The 20,129-nt window shown below is 50.2% G+C and overlaps 1 protein-coding gene across 2 annotated transcripts in view; it reads left to right on the top strand.

Moving 5' to 3' along the window:
• Positions 1–20,129, top strand: part of LARGE1 (LARGE xylosyl- and glucuronyltransferase 1) — a 521,400-nt gene that overhangs the window by 139,840 nt on the left and 361,431 nt on the right. For both annotated transcript variants that reach the window (XM_034643724.1, XM_034643725.1), the window contains one exon: positions 1,612–1,799. In XM_034643724.1, coding sequence (XP_034499615.1) covers positions 1,694–1,799 — 106 coding nt within the window. In that variant the 5' untranslated portion in view covers positions 1,612–1,693. The remainder of the gene's footprint in view (positions 1–1,611; positions 1,800–20,129) is intronic.

The following is a 20,129-nucleotide window of genomic DNA, read 5'->3' as shown; positions in this document are numbered from 1 at the left end:
TCCCACAGGGGACTTTTCTCCAATCAACATTCTTTGTTTAAAGCGATTTTGCTTGTTTGGTTTTCCTTGCTGGCCGACACCCTCCAGCGCTGTTGTCATTCATCTGTTTCAAAGGAGGGCTATTTAGAAGATCATGTCAGAGTGGGTGCAGAAGCAGGCCTGGCTTTGACAGTCGAGATTGGCTCCATTAGGTGTTTATTGCCACAACTTGCTGAACACAGACTCCTGACGCTTGGGAGGGCCGCCTTTGGTTAGAATCTGATCCCGTTTATTCGTTCAGCAGACAGTTACCAGCCAGCCTGCCGGTGACAGATAGTATGCCCAGGTTTAGGGAATGCAAGGTGAGTGGACAGGGTGTCCGTCTTCCGGAGACCCCAAGGCTGGTGGGGAAGGCAGACAGTTCAACTGGACCATAGTCCCATGGGGCTTAAGGGTTATGGCAGAGGGAAGGACATATTATGGGAACACCCAAACCAGTAGTTTCACAAACATCTGTCCTTTGGGGATGGGAAGCCTTGTATGGCCGCCTGCAGGGGTAGCTTCTGCTCCTTGTAGGAGACTCCTAACATGGGGACCCCTCACTCTCCCTGCAGCCAGTGTGACCTCACAGTGAGGAGATAGGTGGGGATGAGATTGCCTGGTGTGTTGGTTTTTAAATTCCTTTTTAAGGCACATGACCTGCTGGTCAGATCCCCAGGTGAAGGATCCTGGGCCTCTACTCCGTGTGCATTGACCTTCTCCCTCTTCTTTGAACACGTCTCAGCAAGTCTTCTGCATGGCCTGAGGATTGGCTCTCTGCAGGCTGGCTGCAGGTTATCTGTGTTCCTCGCCGTCTTTTGCACATTTTAATCATTTCCATGCTTTTCTGGACATCCTCTTCCGTATTAAAGGTAAAAGCTATTGAGACAGTCCCTGGTGAATGTTTTGAGGTTATCAGCTGTGATGGGGATGTAGTTCCCTGCAGATGACGTTGTGACCGGTCTTGTCACCTCTCCTCTGAGTGTGCCGTTGCACAGCCCCCAGCGCCTTCCGCAACTATCCCCGTCTTGAATTCATGAACTGTTCTGCCATCTTGACTGCCCACAGATTGGTCAGCAACTTTGTTATCTTTCCACAGAGGTCCGTGCACAGCTCAGTCATCACATTTTTGGAGTTCCCGTGGATGTTTTATATTGGTTTCTCTTGTTAGACTGTGTTTCTTAAAGCTAACCCGTGTTCCTGTTGTGTAGAAAACATGACACCTGTTAGTGCTGGGTACAAAGAAGGTGCTAACTAAATGCATTTTTAGTAAGTGTGTTAGTTCAGGCTTCAAACTAATCTGTACTGTAAAATACTTATGTGTGTGTGTGTGTATGTGTGCAAGAGAGAGAGAGGGAAGGAGGGAGGGAGGGATGTCATAGTTTTCATAAAACATCCCGTATTTGCTTTTTAAAGAGATGTCCCCATTTCGATGGACTGTAAGACTGCAGCGTTGTCTCTCGGACTAGAAGGTCAGCAGGAAGTCATGGAGGAGCCGAATACTCTCAGAATCTACAGGATATCTCTCCTCTGCAATTCGCATCCTTTTACAGTGCTGGGAACTCAGCGCTTCCTCTTTGCTCTTCGTTTCAGAAAGTATTATGAGGGAGGCCGAGGACCCCATGCTCCGGGCAGAGAAGCGGCGCTGGGATTAGGGGTTGCCACTTCTGAGAGGATGCTGGGAATCTGCAGAGGGAGACGGAAATTCCTGGCTGCCTCGCTGACTGTTCTCTGCATCCCAGCCGTCACCTGGCTTTACCTGTTTGCCGGGAGCTTCGAAGGTAAGAAGGCGGCTTCCACACAGGGAGGGGGAGGAGGGAAGAAAAAGGACACGGGCTGTCCCAGTGTCCTCGGAAGCCCCTCCAGGTCATCTGATCCCAACTTGTCACTGGGTGGAACGGGAGGATATTGTCAGGGGTGTGGGCATGGGCCGAGACTTGCCTAGGTTTACACAGGTAGCGGGAGAAAGTCCATAGCAAGGAGGACAAAAGGCAAACAAAAGCAATGCAGGTATGAGGTCTACCTGCGTGCAGGAGGTGACGCATGTCAAATACCAACTTTGCACGTCGATTGCCATGTCAATCAGGGGCGAGAGGTTTGGGCCCCAGAGGGGTTACTTCACTGTTCATTGGCCAGATGTTTCATTCATTCTTCGGTCTGTTCATTGATTCACACACTGAACGTTTGGTTGTCACCGTCGCCACTGCTCTCTGAGCATCTCTGCTGAACCAGGGGCCGGGAAGGCAGCGAGAGCGGATCTGGACATTCCCGGGGCCGTGGAGGAGGCAGGCGGGTTAGCATGGGACCGCGGCGCAGTGCCACGCCTGTTACGGCAAGGCAAGCCCAGGGTGCCGTGCGAGACGGTTGTTGGAGCTGTCAGGCCGGCCGGTATGAAAGATAATCAGTCACACTGACTGGCCGAAGAGAGGCATGTAACAGAAGAGCTGCCTTCCCCAAACAAATAAAAACAAACGCCAATCCCTGTCCCTTTGCAGAAAGCAGTAGAGAAGACAGGACTCGTCATTCTTCCTGCCAGCAATTTCACGGGCAGTGCCATGTTCCGCATATCGGAGATGATTTTCTGAGCTTCAGGGAGGGAAGGAATGGCAGTGTCGAGGAGCACACTCTCTTTTTATTTACCCCCACGATTGAGGTCCAGAAAAAAATCTCAAGGGAGAATCTGTCTCAAGGAAGTCACTACTGTGTTTTCATTTTCTTCAAAGATTTTATTGACTTATTTTGAGAGAGAGAGTGAGTGAGAGGAGGGGCATAGGGGGAGGGAGACAGACAAGCAGGCTCCACGCTCAGTGTGGAGCCTGACGTGGGGCTCAACCCCACAACCCTGAGACCATGACCTGAACCAAAATCAAGAGTCGGATGCTCAACCCCCCACCCCCCTTTTTTCCAAAGATTTTCATTTTTAGAGAGAGTGTTACTACTGTGTTTCTAAACATTTCCTTTATGCATAATTTTGTTGACAGCTCAAGGCGACCTTTTAAGTAGGAGTTCCACTTCACTTTCTGAGGTTTGCTCAGCTGAACATGAGCGAGGTGGCACTGTGTGCCTGCAAAGCAGGAAAGTGCCCAGTGCCACACCCCATCACATCCCTGTCCCCACACATCCCTGGGGTAGAGGAGCTTCGAGCAGCTAAATGGGGTAAATTATGCCATGGCAGTGGATGATTAAGTTTTGGCAAAGAGCGGGGCACCTGGGTGGCTCAGTCATTAAGCGTCTGCCTTCGGCTCAGGTCGTGATCCCAGGGTCCTGGGATTGAGCCCCGCATCAGGCTCCCTGCTCGGCGGGAAGCCTGCTTCTCCCTCTCCCATTCCCCCTGCTTATGTTCCCTCTCTCGCTGTCTTTCTCTCTGTCAAATAAATAAATAAAATCTTTAAAAAAAAATCACTAAAAAAAAAAGTTTTGGAAAAGAGATTCAGAGGGAGGAAGGTGAGTTGCTATTGATCCTAGAAGAGACCAAAGGAAGCATGGTGCCGGGGACAATGGAAGAGCCTTGTAAAAAAAGGTTGAGCACGCCCAGTGCCAGTCCAGGGCTGGTACAGGAGAACATTGACTCTGCCGGTACAACCGGATGGGTAGTGATACTAATAATGTCATAGTAATAACAACAATAACGAGGATGATTGTGTTTCACGCATTTCTGTGGGCCGGGTGTGGTTGCCAGAACTTTGCATGCGTTGACTCTTTCTCAGTGGTACTCCCACGTAGCAGGAACAGAAGAGGACAGTGAGGCAGAAGTCCTTCAGTGATTGTCGAAGGCCCCAGAGCCAGTCAGGGTGGATCTGGGTTATTGGACTCAAGATCTGGGGTTTCTAACTACAATACCATGTTGTAGTCTGGGACTTCGGTGAGATAGCAGGCTTTGGCGAGGGGTTTGTTGGGTGTCACATGACCTTTCTGGGTGGCTGTGAGCAGAATTTGGCTTGTACTCATTGATGGATATCCAACCCCAAATGATTTTGGCAACAAGGGAATTTGGGGGCTAACAAAACCAGTAGGTTCAAAATTAGGCTTCAGGAAGGGTCGGATCCAGGGGCTCAAATGATATATTTTATNTGATTTTGGCAACAAGGGAATTTGGGGGCTAACAAAACCAGTAGGTTCAAAATTAGGCTTCAGGAAGGGTCGAATCCAGGGGCTCAAATGATATATTTGTAGCTATGTTTCCTTCCTTCCCTTTGCTCTACTTTTCTCGGCCTTGGTTTCTTTCAGGGCAGTTTTATCTACACAGAGGAAGCTTTAGCTTACAACTTACCCTCACCAGGGCTTGTAGAAAGAGTTCTTTCTCCCCCTAATTTTGCAGTATTGCTTTTGATTGGATTGCCCCTGGTCTCTTGTGGTCCAGAGACTAATCACTACAGCTGGGGGAGACTGTGAGGCCAGCCTTGTGCCCTGTCCTATTTTTGGTCATAGGGTAGAGAGGAGTTCCCTACAACATGTGAAGTCAGAATGGGGGAGGAGTGGCCCCCAAAGGTAAGTGGTGGAGTTTCCCAAAAAGGAGACTGGGAGTTGATCTGTGGTATGGAGAATTCATAATCAGCTGGTGCTTAGTGATAGGTTGATACCAGCTGGAAATCTGGGCCAGCCCTGGCAGATGGAGTGACCACGATCCTTGACTTTGAATAATTGTATTAGATTGGCAGGTAGATGACAGGAATTGGGGAGGATTGAGGAAATAATACTCCGAGGTGACCTGCACAGACTGGGTGTAGGTGCCCTATTTATCAACACGATGCTTAATCATAAGTCCTCCCCTTGGGACCAAATCACAAACGGCATTGTACAGGGGCTAGATGATGTGAGTACGTTAACAAGTACTCTCGCTGGAACGACAAAGGCGATAGATGTCTTTTATGGGGTATCCGTTAGTCCATAGCTGGACCACAGCATTTGATCTGGATGCCCCCCTCTCAGAACAGGCGAGACAAGTCAGCACAGTGAGGAGAATCTAGGTGAATGACCGTGCCCATTCAAACCTTGTTACATACAAAACAGTGGAAGGAACTGGGGCTGTTGACCTTGGAGAAACAGAAGCTGCACGTGTACACGATCAGCTGCCGCAAGCAGTCCAGGGGCTGTCACCTGCAAGAGAGATGGCCCCCAAATCTGTGGAGGGACGTGGCAGGGAGCCGGCTGTCAAGCTCATCATGGTAAACGATCACTCTGTCCAGGGCTGGAATGAGCTGCCCTGAGAGGTCGTGAACACCTAACGTGAGAGGTGTATAAACAGAAGTGCAGTGCAGTGTGGTGGGAGGGGGGAGCTCAGCGTCAGGGGCGAGTGGACAGGATGACCTGCCTGACCTGTCCGGACCCAGCGATCCGGAGACTCTAGAAAAGGCAGTCTTTACTGGCAGACAAAGGGTACGTCCCTGCCGGTTGCCAGCAGACATCCGTGCATTTCCAAAAGAGCCCGTGGAGACATTCTTTTCTCTGTAGTTAAACATAACAACTTTGCAATCCATTTATCGACACCCTTGAGTTTTCTGTTTCAAGTCAGGTGGAGCCATAAATAAGGGACAGCGTCGGGGCCTGCATTCATGGAAATGCTCTTTATACTTTATGGGAGTTTATTTTTCAAGCCTGTTTTTTTTTTTTTTAAGATTTTATTTATTTATGTGACAGAGAGACAGCCAGCGAGAGAGGGAACACAGCAGGGGGAGTGCGAGAGGAAGAAGCAGGCTTCCAGCGGAAGAGCCCGATGTGGGACTCGATCCTGGAACACTGGGATCACGCCCTGAGCCGAAGGCAGACGCTTAACGACTGCGCCACCCAGGCGCCCTATTTTTCAAGCCTGTTTAATTTCAGTGGGTCTCCCGGAGATACAGATGCCCTCAGCGTAAAGTTTTGGAGTTAGATCACATGCAGCAGCAAGATCTGTTGACAGCGCACTAGGTGGGTGGGTGGGGGGATCTCAGGCTCCCAAATGAGCTGAGCCAGAGTAGCTGGGTGACTGGGGGTATGATCACTGCTCTCTCTGGGCCTTTGTCTCCTGCCGCATGAAATGACATAAAACTGAAGGTCGCCTATGGGGGTTTCTTCACACCTGCTTTACTTTTCTTGTTTTTTTCCTAATCACCTGTCTTCACAAGTGAGTACCAGCGTCAGGAAGGAAGGGCGGGATCCTCTTCTGTCCATCCTTCCATCTCTACAGGAACCAGGAGAACCGTTTGGTGGATGCGTGAATGAGCGAAGAAGGCCCTCTTCTGACTTGGAGGGCTGATGACTCTCCCCGTTGCCTCCTGGATTCCCTCCAGACTCCTGATCGTGGCTCGAGGTCTTTCTCAGGCATTTCCCCTCAGCTTATAATTTCCATCTTCACTCAGGTGAACGCCTCATTGAGCGCTCTGAGAAAACTTCGGTTTTTCTGCTGCTTAATGTTAGCTCATGGCTCCTTCTGCCCAGTATGCAAGTCTCTTTTTTTTTCCACTACCCTTCCTCCCAGCCAGCCTCTTCAATACCCATGTTCAGTGTCATTTTCCCCTAGTGTCTGATCCTGTGTGGAAGCTTCTGGGACAGTACTCATCAAGAAGGGGTAGTTTGCTTGTTTGGGATCTTTCTAGCCACGTGGCTTTTGAGTTTTGTGAGACGGGACTGTTTTACTCATCTTTACATTTTCAGAGTCTGGGCGTCCCTCTTAGTGGGTCGTCAGTGTGAATGTTGACTGGAGGGGAGTCTGGATATGGAGGGACTCAGAAGCCACTGGTAGCCAAGGGCTCTTCTGGGGCTCTGAGCATCTGTGATTTTGCGACCACGGAAAATGGCTCCAAGAGCCTCACTTTCCTTACGTATGTGATGTTAAGTCTGGAACTTGAGGAAATTCTGCTTAAACACACCTCCGTTTGAGTTTAGGTCGTGCCGATTACTTTCTCCCAGAGTCCCCTTTCCTCATGGGTATGTGAGTTTTGTTCGAAGGGTGGAGCTCCTTCTCTCCTGGCCCTCAGGAAGATGGTGTTCAGCTGTTACTGAATCCCCCGCATGTGGAAAAAGCGTGCTTTTCCGCCATTCAGAAGATTGTTCACACGTGCTGCCCCCCCGAGAGTTTATAACCAGCTCCGTGGAGAAGCTTGTTCCAGAAGCTTTCTGTGGTCAGGGAAGCAGGCCAGCGAGGGTGTGGGTGTGATTTGAAAGCGGATGTTCTTCCGAGGATGCAAAGTCCTGAACATTTAAAACCCGTGTCACGAACAGGCATGGGATATTAATTTCTGGACTGATTTCAGCCCACACCCACGTTTTCGTTCACTGTTCAGGCCATCCTTATTGCGGCAAATTCCTCCTGAAGTGAATGGTTTGAGAGTCGTCTTAATAAATTTCAACAGAAAGAAATGGGGTCCTGACATTGGACTGTTTTTGAAGAGTTGCACTGAGAACCAAGGAGTTGTAAGTTAAATGTTTTCTTTGCTTTATCACTGTGGGGAATCACAGGGCACATGAACCGTGGAATAGGACAGGTGGCGGGGTGGGGGGGAGGGAGGAGTCTTTTATCCAAGCAGAGCTTGTCCAAACGTGAATGATTGATTCCCCACCCTCCCGTCCGCTTCCCTTGGCCCAGAGACTCTGCCAGGAGGCTGGTGAGTTCAGTGTGCAGGGTGCTAGTGAATGATTTGCTCAAGGTTTCAGTATCCCCTGGGACTGGGCCCTGTGGCAGCTGTGATGGCAGCCAAGCCGTCCTGCCTTCCTGCCAATGGCCCAAACAGATCCCTTAATGAGGGTATTACGGGGTCCAAGAACACAGGGTTCCGGATGCAAAATGAAATGGAAACTGTATTGTATGAGTTGTGTTTAATACGTCAGACATGGAGGGCTTTCCTGGCCGATGCCTACTAGCTGTTAGCGAGCTCCAGCGGGAGCCTACAAAGAGGGCGTGAGTGAGGCAGCGGCGAGTGGAGACCAAGCCGCAGGTGCAGGGGGCTGCTCACTTCTCTGCTTCCTACCTCGGGCCTGAAAGCGTCTCCTTTAGCTCTTAGACTCTGAAGGTAGTTGAAATGTGTCACAGTTGTATTCAGCTGTGGGGTGGTTGTTAAGGCGACCTTTACTTTTGCACCAGCTTTTGGTCTTATGGCCTCATCGGTGGTCCTGCTGGTGGGAGCAAAGGTCCCCACGATGTGGCGTCCATCGACAGCACCTCCCGGAGGAGCTCATGGCTAGAGCCTTGCCCCGGGGGTAAGGAAGCCTGGTGTCTGCTCATCAGCCACCCTGTGTTCCTTTCCTGTGGCTGCGGTAACCAAGTCCCACACGTTCAGTGTTGAAAGGACCACGGACTTACTGTCTTATGGTTCTGGAGGTCAGAAATCCACGGTCAAGTCTCATTAGGCTGAAGCCAAGTGTTGGCAGGGCTGGTTCCTTCTGGAGGCCCCGGCGGGGATCCGTCTCCTGGTCTTTCTCAAGGGCAGAAGTGGAGCTCCTTCAGAGTCCTCTCACTGACTCTGAGCTCTACTGCTGGAATCATCACCTCTCCTCCTCTGACTGTCCTGTCATCTGAAAAGGACGCTTGGGAGTCCATTGAGCCCACCTGGATAGTCCAGGATAATCATTCCATCCTACAAGCCGTCATGGCTTGTTCCTTCTGCCACGGAAGGTAACAGACTGATGGGTTGTGGGGATTCGGACAGGGTCCTTTCTGGGGGGGGGTCATTGTTTGCCCCCCCCACGTTGCCCGGTCCTATTCTCCACCTCCCCTCCATCGTGTTATTCGTTAGAGACAAGACAAAGGGGTGTAGTACCATCTCTTCTCTTATGTGGTTATCTTACCCTGCTCTAGGAGTTTTGGGTTCTAGAATGGTCATGAAAAAGGCATTGAATTCGGATGTGTGTGTTCCAAAAAATTCTAAACCATTGTATTTTGCCTATAATAGATGTTTCATAATAATGACCGGTTAAGGTTTTCTGAGAAGGACAGGAATTTCTGCTCTTTGGGGGTGCTCGTCTTAAAGTGATTTTTTAAATTTCAATGGCAATTTAACCAAAGAAGGGGGCATCTCATTCAAAGAGACCTGTATAATCCTTTTGGAATGCGATTTGGTATTATCACCTAAACCTGAACATACCCAGGGAACCATTAATTCTGTTCCTAGCCGTATACCAGAGAGAATGTATGTATCTTTGCACAAAAGACATGTACAAGAATGTTCACATCAGCATTGTTTTTAGTAGTGCCAAAAAGGGAAATACTGAAATGTACATCCAAAGTACAATACACACATAAATAGTGGCATATTTGTATAGTGAAGTACTACAGAGCAGTGAAAATGAGTATCCTCACGGATAGCACTGAGCAAAAAAACCCCAAAAAACACAAGAGTATAGGTACTGGTGGATTCCCATTGTATAGATACAAAACCAGACAAACGTTGATCTGGGGTAGAGCCTGGGGCCAGGGCCAAAGGAAGGCTTTGGGACACTGGTAATTAACGTTTTAACCTGTGATTCTGCAGGTGGGCTCACTTTGTCAAATTTTTCATTTGTAATTCACTTTTCTGCATGTGTTATTTTACTTAACTATGCAACTCCTGATAGTTAACTGAATTAGAAATTTTTGTGCGGTTTGTGTTCTTTTCAGATAAGAATTTTATTAACCTTTGGGATTTACGAATCTATGTCATTGTTTAACTTTGAAATTCAAATACTTTTTAAGCACGGAATATGTCTTTGGGATATATGCTTAACACTTCTCTTGAACCACAGTTCCTTTTTCCCCCTCGTCATCCACCTTACCATTTGGATACACATGCCCCCGGTGAGAGTCTGATCACAGCACTGATGCAAGATCTGAATTTGCTCATAAAGCCCTAGTTCTGAAAGCGTGTGTTCATCACTTTGAGACTAGATCAGTGTTCCTACCAGAACTCAGGCAATGACAAATTCCAATTAATACGAAAGTGATATTATTTCTTAGTATGGATACCAAACCACGTTGGATAAAAGTTTCCATCTGCATTTGTCAACTGACCAGCGTCGTCCTAAAACCCTTGTGCCTGGAAAAGACAATTTTTATTGCAAGGGACGTGAAAACATGGAAAAGCTATATACCATTTAAACTATAACCACAGTAGAAGGGATAGCAGTTGCTAGCTCTTGGTTAGACAAACTGGCTGCATCTGGCCCGCAATTGTGTTGTGCTTGGCTGGTGCATTGCTTTTACCATTTTTGGCTTGATTATTGACCATTAACACTTGGGAGATTGCACATAAAAATCGTGATTTCTGGCTTTCCTTAACAACATGGAAAGGTCTAGCAACCCAGACCCTCCTTTGATCCTGGTGGCTGTCGGCCGGAGCGGAGTCCTAGCGGTTCCTTTGCACAGTGCTTGAATGCTCTAGTGTGTCACAGTCCGCCTTCGTGGTTGATCCCCGTGTTGCTCTGTGGCTGTTTTATGCAGAGCCAGACCGAGAAGAGCGAGCCCCTGGTAGATCCTTATGTCACTCGTTGACCTTGGCTGGCTCAGTTAGACTTTGCATTTGGACTTCTGGCTTTCTCTGTGCCGTGTGCCGGGCTGGGGATGTGACCTGCATTTCTCTCAGGTCTCCCTCCAGCTTCATACTTCTTCCGTTTGACAGATGAGGAAGCTGAGGCTCAGGGGGTTGGGCTCCTTGGCCAGGGTCAGCCAGCTGGTAACTTGGGGAGCTGGCGTTCGAACTCAGGTTCAGGCCCTGCGCGCTGCTCATTCTCGATGACTTGCAAATACGAAAGCGACTAGCAGAGGAGATCTTAAAGTCTGGATGCTCAGGTTCCAGACTGGGACAAGACAAAACCCCATCTTGGTCGAGAAGGCAGGCCGTATTCTGTGGCTGGCAGGGTTATTATAAGCCAGTATAAGCGGAGAATATGATTAGTCTTTCAGTGTCGTTTGCATTTTGCCTCCGCCACTGACTTCTACAATTAAGAACAGGAGGGAATTTTAGGATTTCTCAGCAGCCTGACAACCGAAGCAGATAAAACCTTTGAAAAACACTTGAGGGCGGGGGGGTGGGGTGCAGTGTGAACGTGTCCCCAAGGGACGAGCAGCGCTATTTAAATCTGATTGACAGTAGACCTGGTACTTCGCACCATTGCCGGTCGGTTCCTCCCGCCAAGGAAAGGGAAGCGTGATTGTAGCTCCTGTGTTTGTTGGGAAGGCTGAACAAAGTCCCGGTTACAGAGTGACGGCTGTTCAGGACATGTCTGTTTTCTTCCTCTGCTGTTTTCCTGGAGTGTTGGAACGCCATCCTGGGGGAGGGGCAAAAGATCCTCCACCTGGTCTAAACAAGGCCCACGGAGGCTCCTGGAGTCTAGAGAACTGGCCACACTTAAGCTCGCAGCCTCGGCTGCCGGTGCAGTTGGAACCGTCCCTCAGACCGTCTGTATCACCGTGTGACTCACTCTTTCTTACCTCTTCGTACCCCTTCCAGTAAAGACCAAAGATGAAGGTCACATTTGTTCATTTTTATATCCACCTGCATTTCTGTCCAGCCGCAGTTGTCCCTGTAGGTGTTGGAAAGCAGGGGGAGGAGGTGGGGAAACCGAGATGTGTGCCTGTGGTCATAGATGCAGCTGCTTGTGGTCCCAGGGACCGTGTTTGGAGAAAGGAAGCTCTTTCACGTGGATGGCCTGTGAGGGGAACATTTGAAGAGGACCATCTTCTGGCACCACATTGAATCCCCTCCGTAACAAGATTTGTCTTCCGGGGCTGGAGCTGAGTCAGCACACCACCTCTCATTCCCAAACCTCCCCTTAAATGCTGTGTGTCCCCAGCTGAGGAACTTAACCTCTCTGAGCCCAAATTGCCGCCTCTAGAATTGAGGTGCTGCTCCCTCTTTAACAGGGCTTTTGTGCAGGTGAAAAGGAGTTCATCGTGCCTAATACAGAGTTGATTCACAGAGTCCTTTTGTGTTCAGCCATGTTTTTACATGCTGACTGTGCTCTCTGAAGCCTTAAAAAAAAAAATTATGGGCTCACTGGAGTTGAATGTTTAAGATTGTGCTGTTAGGGAGCCTGGCATCATCAGAATCCTTCTCTTTGCAGGGTTGGCCCCTTTGATAATGGGTATTTGCCATTTTTGCTCCAGCAGAGGGCACTCCGTGTCCCGTCTCCTGCCTCCCAGTGAATTCTGCTGCTGGAGCAGGTGCGGGGTGTTGAAGCTGGCGGTGAGGTCCGAGGCAGGAAGCCTCGCCAGGGCACCAGTAGCCAGCAGTGACGATCAGGTAGCATGGTTCTGCCGAACAGAAGCTTTCTCATGTACGTTTAATCCTCCCACAACTCCGTTAGGAAAGGTGGTGTTCTCAGAGATGAGGCCCCTGGGCTTCAGAGCCATTGGTGGGGCCTACAAGAACATTCATTCAGCACACACAGCCAGGCACTGGTCTGGGACACTGGTGATAGGGCTTTCCATCCGAGAGCCTGTCCTTTTGTCTCCTGGAGCTCCCTTCCCGGTGGAGGGGGAGAAATGATTCACGGATAGCTTCCTGCTCTGCTGGGTGGGGGTAAATGCAACAAAGAAAAATAAAACACAGTGAGACAATGGTGAAGGTGACGGGGGAGGGGAAGGTGCTGTTGTGCTGTTTTAATAGCGGTTGGATGAGCCTCTCNCAGAGCCATTGGTGGGGCCTACAAGAACATTCATTCAGCACACACAGCCAGGCACTGGTCTGGGACACTGGTGATAGGGCTTTCCATCCGAGAGCCTGTCCTTTTGTCTCCTGGAGCTCCCTTCCCGGTGGAGGGGGAGAAATGATTCACGGATAGCTTCCTGCTCTGCTGGGTGGGGGTAAATGCAACAAAGAAAAATAAAACACAGTGAGACAATGGTGAAGGTGACGGGGGAGGGGAAGGTGCTGTTGTGCTGTTTTAATAGGGCAGTTGGATGAGCCTCTCCAATGGGGGACGTTTAAGCAGAGCCAGGCAGAGGGGAGGAACAACATTTCAGGCAGAAGGAACAGTGGGAAGTGGAGGGTGGCTGGCGCCTTGTGGAAGGGCGAGGGGAAATCGGGTGGGCTGGAGAGGGAGTGTGCTGGGCCAACTCAGGAGAGGCAGGCGGGGCCTCCACGCAGGCCGGGGGGAGTGGGCCTTAGAGCTCTGTACCCTGATTCCTTCATTGTCCTCATCTCCTCAGGAAGCTTATTCCTTGGGACCCCCCCTTTGGCCACTAACCTCAGAGGAAACTGAGCGAATGTTTCCTCGTCCTGCCTGGAAGGCTCTCTGGTTCCAGATTTGCCAGGTGATCAGAATCACCTGGGGCCGTTGTTGAACTTGGAGTCTCCTGGCCCACCCTGTCCCAAAGCTCCGGCTTAGATAGGCTAAATTGGGTTCTGCAGCCGAGGTGCCTGTGTTTTCAACAAGTGCCCCGGGGAGCCTTGTCTTCTGGCAAGTTTGGCAAGATTCTAGATCCTTCTCTTTTCTGTGTAAGTTCTCTTCTTTGTCTGGGTGGCTGATCTCAGCTCCCCTCTTTGGCTCCGTGGGCTNTTGTCTCCTGGAGCTCCCTTCCCGGTGGAGGGGGAGAAATGATTCACGGATAGCTTCCTGCTCTGCTGGGTGGGGGTAAATGCAACAAAGAAAAATAAAACACAGTGAGACAATGGTGAAGGTGACGGGGGAGGGGAAGGTGCTGTTGTGCTGTTTTAATAGGGCAGTTGGATGAGCCTCTCCAATGGGGGACGTTTAAGCAGAGCCAGGCAGAGGGGAGGAACAACATTTCAGGCAGAAGGAACAGTGGGAAATGGAGGGTGGCTGGCACCTTGTGGAAGGGCGAGGGGAAATCGGGTGGGCTGGAGAGGGAGTGTGCTGGGCCAACTCAGGAGATGCAGGCGGGGTCTCCACGCAGGCCGGGGGGAGTGGGCCTTAGAGCTCTGTACCCTGATTCCTTCATTGTCCTCATCTCCTCAGGAAGCTTATTCCTTGGGACCCCCCCTTTGGCCACTAACCTCAGAGGAAACTGAGCGAGTGTTTCCTCGTCCTGCCTGGAAGGCTCTCTGGTTCCAGATTTGCCAGGTGATCAGAATCACCTGGGGCCGTTATTGAACTTGGAGTCTCCTGGCCCACCCTGTCCCAAAGCTCCGGCTTAGATAGGCTAAATTGGGTTCTGCAGCCAAGGTGCCTGTGTTTTCAACAAGTGCCCTGGGGAGCCTTGTCTTCTGGCAAGTTTGGCAAGATTCTAGATCCTTCTCTTCTAAGTTCTCTTTGTCTGGGTGGCTGATCTCAGCTCCCCTCTTTGGCTCCGTGGGCTCCAGGACTTGGATTCGATAATGATCGGGTTGGTGATGACAGCATGGGTTGAGTGCCTGCAGATTGTTCTCTGTAGCGTCCCAGCTTATGCTTTGTCCCCGACAGTGAAATCTCCATCCTCCCACCGGGTTCTGAGGGAGAGCTTACCTGCAGGCAATTGGATTCCACCTCCCTTACGTAACTTCCCTCTTTTGCAGAGTTGCTGTGTAGACTAGAATAATGGTGTGCATTGCTCAGAAGAGTGCCTGGCACGTGACGAGTGCCAGATACATTGCTTTTGTCACTAGTATTCACCCTAATTTCTGCACCCTCGCTCTTCTGTCGTCATCTCCGTATCCTCAGTGTTTGGCACGGCACCTGGAACACAGGAGTTGCTCAAGTGTTGAAGTGCCTGAAATAGAAATTCCAGCCCTTTACTTATCGAGGATATAGGTTCTTGAAATAACTCCTCTGTCACTCAGAACAAGTAAGGTATAAGTCCTGACCTTCCCATTTCACAGATGAGGAAATGGAGGCCCAGGAAAGTTCAGGAAGTTGCTCAGGGTTCCAGAGCTAGCGCGTGGTAGAGCTGAGGCTTAGCCTGGGGAAGTCGGTGTTCGCCCAGATCCTGCTAAGATCCCTTCCATTCATCTCTTAAACGGACATGATTGTAGATGTTTCTCTGTTCTGTGTGAGTTCCTTTCTTCCTGCTTCATTCTCCGCGGGGAAAAGCTGATCGTTCCCCCTTGTATGCAAAACTCTTCATGTGTACCCGGAAAGTATACTAGAGCAAAACTTCGAAGGTGGTGAAGTGTCCAGTTGTGTTAACCTTTCTTTTCAAGCTCTGGGTTTTCTTTGCTGTCCGTTGGGCTTATCTGCCAGTTGCCTCTGCCTTGTGGATGGTTGGATCCATACTTCAGGGACAGATGAGGGTCAGCCTGTTCTGAGCAGTAAAGCTAACTAGTCTGTGCTTTCCCCCACCCGGAAACCATGCCTGTGATTTTTGCTTCCCAGCATGCAGCGCGTGGCTCCCTCGAGGGGGATTGGGGCGGGGCGCATGTCAGGCTCCGAAACTGTTCAAATCTGTCCAGAAATGAACGTAGGTGCTCCTCCGTGCTGCTCGTGGGAGCCGGTGCTGAGGTGGCAGCGAGTGAGACAGGTCCGGGGTAGCAGCATCTCACCCACGGCTTAATTCCATGTTTTGGATAAACACTCCGAGGTGAGTGGCATGAAGGGGCGGATGAGTAAAGATCTCAGAGAGTACGTATTTATGAAATCTTTGTTTCCCCCTCACCACCTCTCTCTTAGTAGAGAGTCCTGCCCAGGTGGCTCTCTGAGCCGAAAGGAGTCTGCTTTTTCCCTTTGGTCCACTCCTCTGCCCCAGACAATCTCTGCACTGCTTTCCAGATGCTTCCGTGACAGGTAGTTATCAGAGACCCTTGAGTTGCATATTTTCTCAGCTGGTTCACTCATTCAGTTCCCGGGTGAAGTCTCTGGGCTCCTTCCGGTGTTGAGACCATTCTTCTGTCCGTCCTTTCTGCGGGACGATGGAAGTTTGTGCTATGAGCATTGGCTCTGTGTGCTGTTCCCAGCACCTGCGTTACTTTTTGCAACATCCCCTCAGGTAGGTCCTATCCTTGTCATCCTGCTATAGGTCAAGTGCAGGGTGTTAGAAAACTTAGCCTAGGTCGCAGACCCAGTTTGTCTGGCTCAGAGGCTGTGCTTTTAACTACATACAAATACACGNTTCGATAATGATCGGGTTGGTGATGACAGCATGGGTTGAGTGCCTGCAGATTGTTCTCTGTAGCGTCCCAGCTTATGCTTTGTCCCCGACAGTGAAATCTCCATCCTCCCACCGGGTTCTGAGGGAGAGCTTACCTGCAGGCAATTGGATTCCACCTCCCTTACGTAACTTCCCTCTTTTGCAGAGTTGCTGTGTAGACTAGAATAATGGTGTGCATTGCTCAGAAGAGTGCCTGGCACGTGACGAGTGCCAGATACATTGCTTTTGTCACTAGTATTCACCCTAATTTCTGCACCCTCGCTCTTCTGTCGTCATCTCCGTATCCTCAGTGTTTGGCACGGCACCTGGAACACAGGAGTTGCTCAAGTGTTGAAGTGCCTGAAATAGAAATTCCAGCCCTTTACTTATCGAGGATATAGGTTCTTGAAATAACTCCTCTGTCACTCAGAACAAGTAAGGTATAAGTCCTGACCTTCCCATTTCACAGATGAGGAAATGGAGGCCCAGGAAAGTTCAGGAAGTTGCTCAGGGTTCCAGAGCTAGCGCGTGGTAGAGCTGAGGCTTAGCCTGGGGAAGTCGGTGTTCGCCCAGATCCTGCTAAGATCCCTTCCATTCATCTCTTAAACGGACATGATTGTAGATGTTTCTCTGTTCTGTGTGAGTTCCTTTCTTCCTGCTTCATTCTCCGCGGGGAAAAGCTGATCGTTCCCCCTTGTATGCAAAACTCTTCATGTGTACCCGGAAAGTATACTAGAGCAAAACTTCGAAGGTGGTGAAGTGTCCAGTTGTGTTAACCTTTCTTTTCAAGCTCTGGGTTTTCTTTGCTGTCCGTTGGGCTTATCTGCCAGTTGCCTCTGCCTTGTGGATGGTTGGATCCATACTTCAGGGACAGATGAGGGTCAGCCTGTTCTGAGCAGTAAAGCTAACTAGTCTGTGCTTTCCCCCACCCGGAAACCATGCCTGTGATTTTTGCTTCCCAGCATGCAGCGCGTGGCTCCCTCGAGGGGGATTGGGGCGGGGCGCATGTCAGGCTCCGAAACTGTTCAAATCTGTCCAGAAATGAACGTAGGTGCTCCTCCGTGCTGCTCGTGGGAGCCGGTGCTGAGGTGGCAGCGAGTGAGACAGGTCCGGGGTAGCAGCATCTCACCCACGGCTTAATTCCATGTTTTGGATAAACACTCCGAGGTGAGTGGCATGAAGGGGCGGATGAGTAAAGATCTCAGAGAGTACGTATTTATGAAATCTTTGTTTCCCCCTCACCACCTCTCTCTTAGTAGAGAGTCCTGCCCAGGTGGCTCTCTGAGCCGAAAGGAGTCTGCTTTTTCCCTTTGGTCCACTCCTCTGCCCCAGACAATCTCTGCACTGCTTTCCAGATGCTTCCGTGACAGGTAGTTATCAGAGACCCTTGAGTTGCATATTTTCTCAGCTGGTTCACTCATTCAGTTCCCGGGTGAAGTCTCTGGGCTCCTTCCGGTGTTGAGACCATTCTTCTGTCCGTCCTTTCTGCGGGACGATGGAAGTTTGTGCTATGAGCATTGGCTCTGTGTGCTGTTCCCAGCACCTGCGTTACTTTTTGCAACATCCCCTCAGGTAGGTCCTATCCTTGTCATCCTGCTATAGGTCAAGTGCAGGGTGTTAGAAAACTTAGCCTAGGTCGCAGACCCAGTTTGTCTGGCTCAGAGGCTGTGCTTTTAACTACATACAAATACACGGCCTCCTGCTTCCCTGCAGAGTTGCTGTGTAGACTAGAATAACTACATACATATACACGGCCTCCTGCCTCCGCTTTTAACCTTGTTTTACAAGTGAGGGNGGCCTCCTGCTTCCCTGCAGAGTTGCTGTGTAGACTAGAATAACTACATACATATACACGGCCTCCTGCCTCAGCTTTTAACCTTGTTTTACAAGTGAGGGACATACCCGCGTTTCTGTAGGGCATTTGATCTCCTGCTGCCTTGGTTTCTNAGATACATTGCTTTTGTCACTAGTATTCACCCTAATTTCTGCACCCTCGCTCTTCTGTCGTCATCTCCGTATCCTCAGTGTTTGGCACGGCACCTGGAACACAGGAGTTGCTCAAGTGTTGAAGTGCCTGAAATAGAAATTCCAGCCCTTTACTTATCGAGGATATAGGTTCTTGAAATAACTCCTCTGTCCCTCAGAACAAGTAAGGTATAAGTCCTGACCTTCCCATTTCACAGATGAGGAAATGGAGGCCCAGGAAAGTTCAGGAAGTTGCTCAGGGTTCCAGAGCTAGCGCGTGGTAGAGCTGAGGCTTAGCCTGGGGAAGTCGGTGTTTGCCCAGATCCTGCTAAGATCCCTTCCATTCATCTCTTAAACGGACATGATTGTAGATGTTTCTCTGTTCTGTGTGAGTTCCTTTCTTCCTGCTTCATTCTCCGCGGGGAAAAGCTGATCGTTCCCCCTTGTATGCAAAACTCTTCATGTGTACCCGGAAAGTATACTAGAGCAAAACTTCGAAGGTGGTGAAGTGTCCAGTTGTGTTAACCTTTCTTTTCAAGCTCTGGGTTTTCTTTGCTGTCCGTTGGGCTTATCTGCCAGTTGCCTCTGCCTTGTGGATGGTTGGATCCATACTTCAGGGACAGATGAGGGTCAGCCTGTTCTGAGCAGTAAAGCTAACTAGTCTGTGCTTTCCCCCACCCGGAAACCATGCCTGTGATTTTTGCTTCCCAGCATGCAGCGCGTGGCTCCCTCGNGTGCTGCTCGTGGGAGCCGGTGCTGAGGTGGCAGCGAGTGAGACAGGTCCGGGGTAGCAGCATCTCACCCACGGCTTAATTCCATGTTTTGGATAAACACTCCGAGGTGAGTGGCATGAAGGGGCGGATGAGTAAAGATCTCAGAGAGTACGTATTTATGAAATCTTTGTTTCCCCCTCACCACCTCTCTCTTAGTAGAGAGTCCTGCCCAGGTGGCTCTCTGAGCCGAAAGGAGTCTGCTTTTTCCCTTTGGTCCACTCCTCTGCCCCAGACAATCTCTGCACTGCTTTCCAGATGCTTCCGTGACAGGTAGTTATCAGAGACCCTTGAGTTGCATATTTTCTCAGCTGGTTCACTCATTCAGTTCCCGGGTGAAGTCTCTGGGCTCCTTCCGGTGTTGAGACCATTCTTCTGTCCGTCCTTTCTGCGGGACGATGGAAGTTTGTGCTATGAGCATTGGCTCTGTGTGCTGTTCCCAGCACCTGCGTTACTTTTTGCAACATCCCCTCAGGTAGGTCCTATCCTTGTCATCCTGCTATAGGTCAAGTGCAGGGTGTTAGAAAACTTAGCCTAGGTCGCAGACCCAGTTTGTCTGGCTCAGAGGCTGTGCTTTTAACTACATACAAATACACGGCCTCCTGCTTCCCTGCAGAGTTGCTGTGTAGACTAGAATAACTACATACATATACACGGCCTCCTGCCTCCGCTTTTAACCTTGTTTTACAAGTGAGGGACGTACCCGCGTTTCTGTAGGGCATTTGATCTCCTGCTGCCTTGGTTTCCCCATCTGTCAGGGGTAACAGGGTTCTCACCCACATGTGGAGACAGCATGTCTGCACCCTCACTCTTCTGTCAGCATGGTCAGCAGCATGGTGTGGTTCTTCCTCTGTGCAGAGCACGGTACCAGCCATGGGGGAACAGGGGAATATGATTTTCCAGGGCATGGGGTTGGCATAGAAATTCAGAAGACCAAACGTGGTGCCAGTGCAATGAGAACACTGCGCTCCCCTCAGTGGGCCGTGCATGGGCCACAGGTCAGCAAAGGGCTTCACTGGGGAGTGATCCTGGAGCTAGGTGTTAAAAGGTCAGTAAGTGTGTTCTGGGGATTTGTGAGAGCATTTTTGTCATTTGGGAAGACACAGGACAGGGAAACCACAGGGCAAGAGGGATTTGGGAGGTGTCTCCTGTGCCGTGTACATTGTCATGGCCCATCAGAGGAGCGTGCACCAGAGCGTGAGGACAGCAGGCGAGTCAGGATGGAAGGGACATCAGGCTGTGCAGACAGAAAGCTCGGGGTTTGAACTCTGTCTGCCACACAGCAGCTGTGGAACCACAAGCATGCCTCTCACCTTGTCTACGCCTGTTTCTCCTGCACAAATGGGAACAGCACTACCTTCATCCAGAGTTCCTCAGAGAGCTGAGTGTGAAGATGTATGTAGGCACCTGCTGCGTACTGGGCT

Source organism: Ailuropoda melanoleuca, chromosome 15 (assembly GCF_002007445.2).
Source record: "Ailuropoda melanoleuca isolate Jingjing chromosome 15, ASM200744v2, whole genome shotgun sequence".
In the NCBI taxonomy this organism is placed as follows: Eukaryota; Metazoa; Chordata; class Mammalia; order Carnivora; family Ursidae; genus Ailuropoda; species Ailuropoda melanoleuca.
The sequence above is the reverse complement of the archived record's forward strand: the minus strand, read 5'-3'. Positions and strand labels throughout refer to the sequence as shown.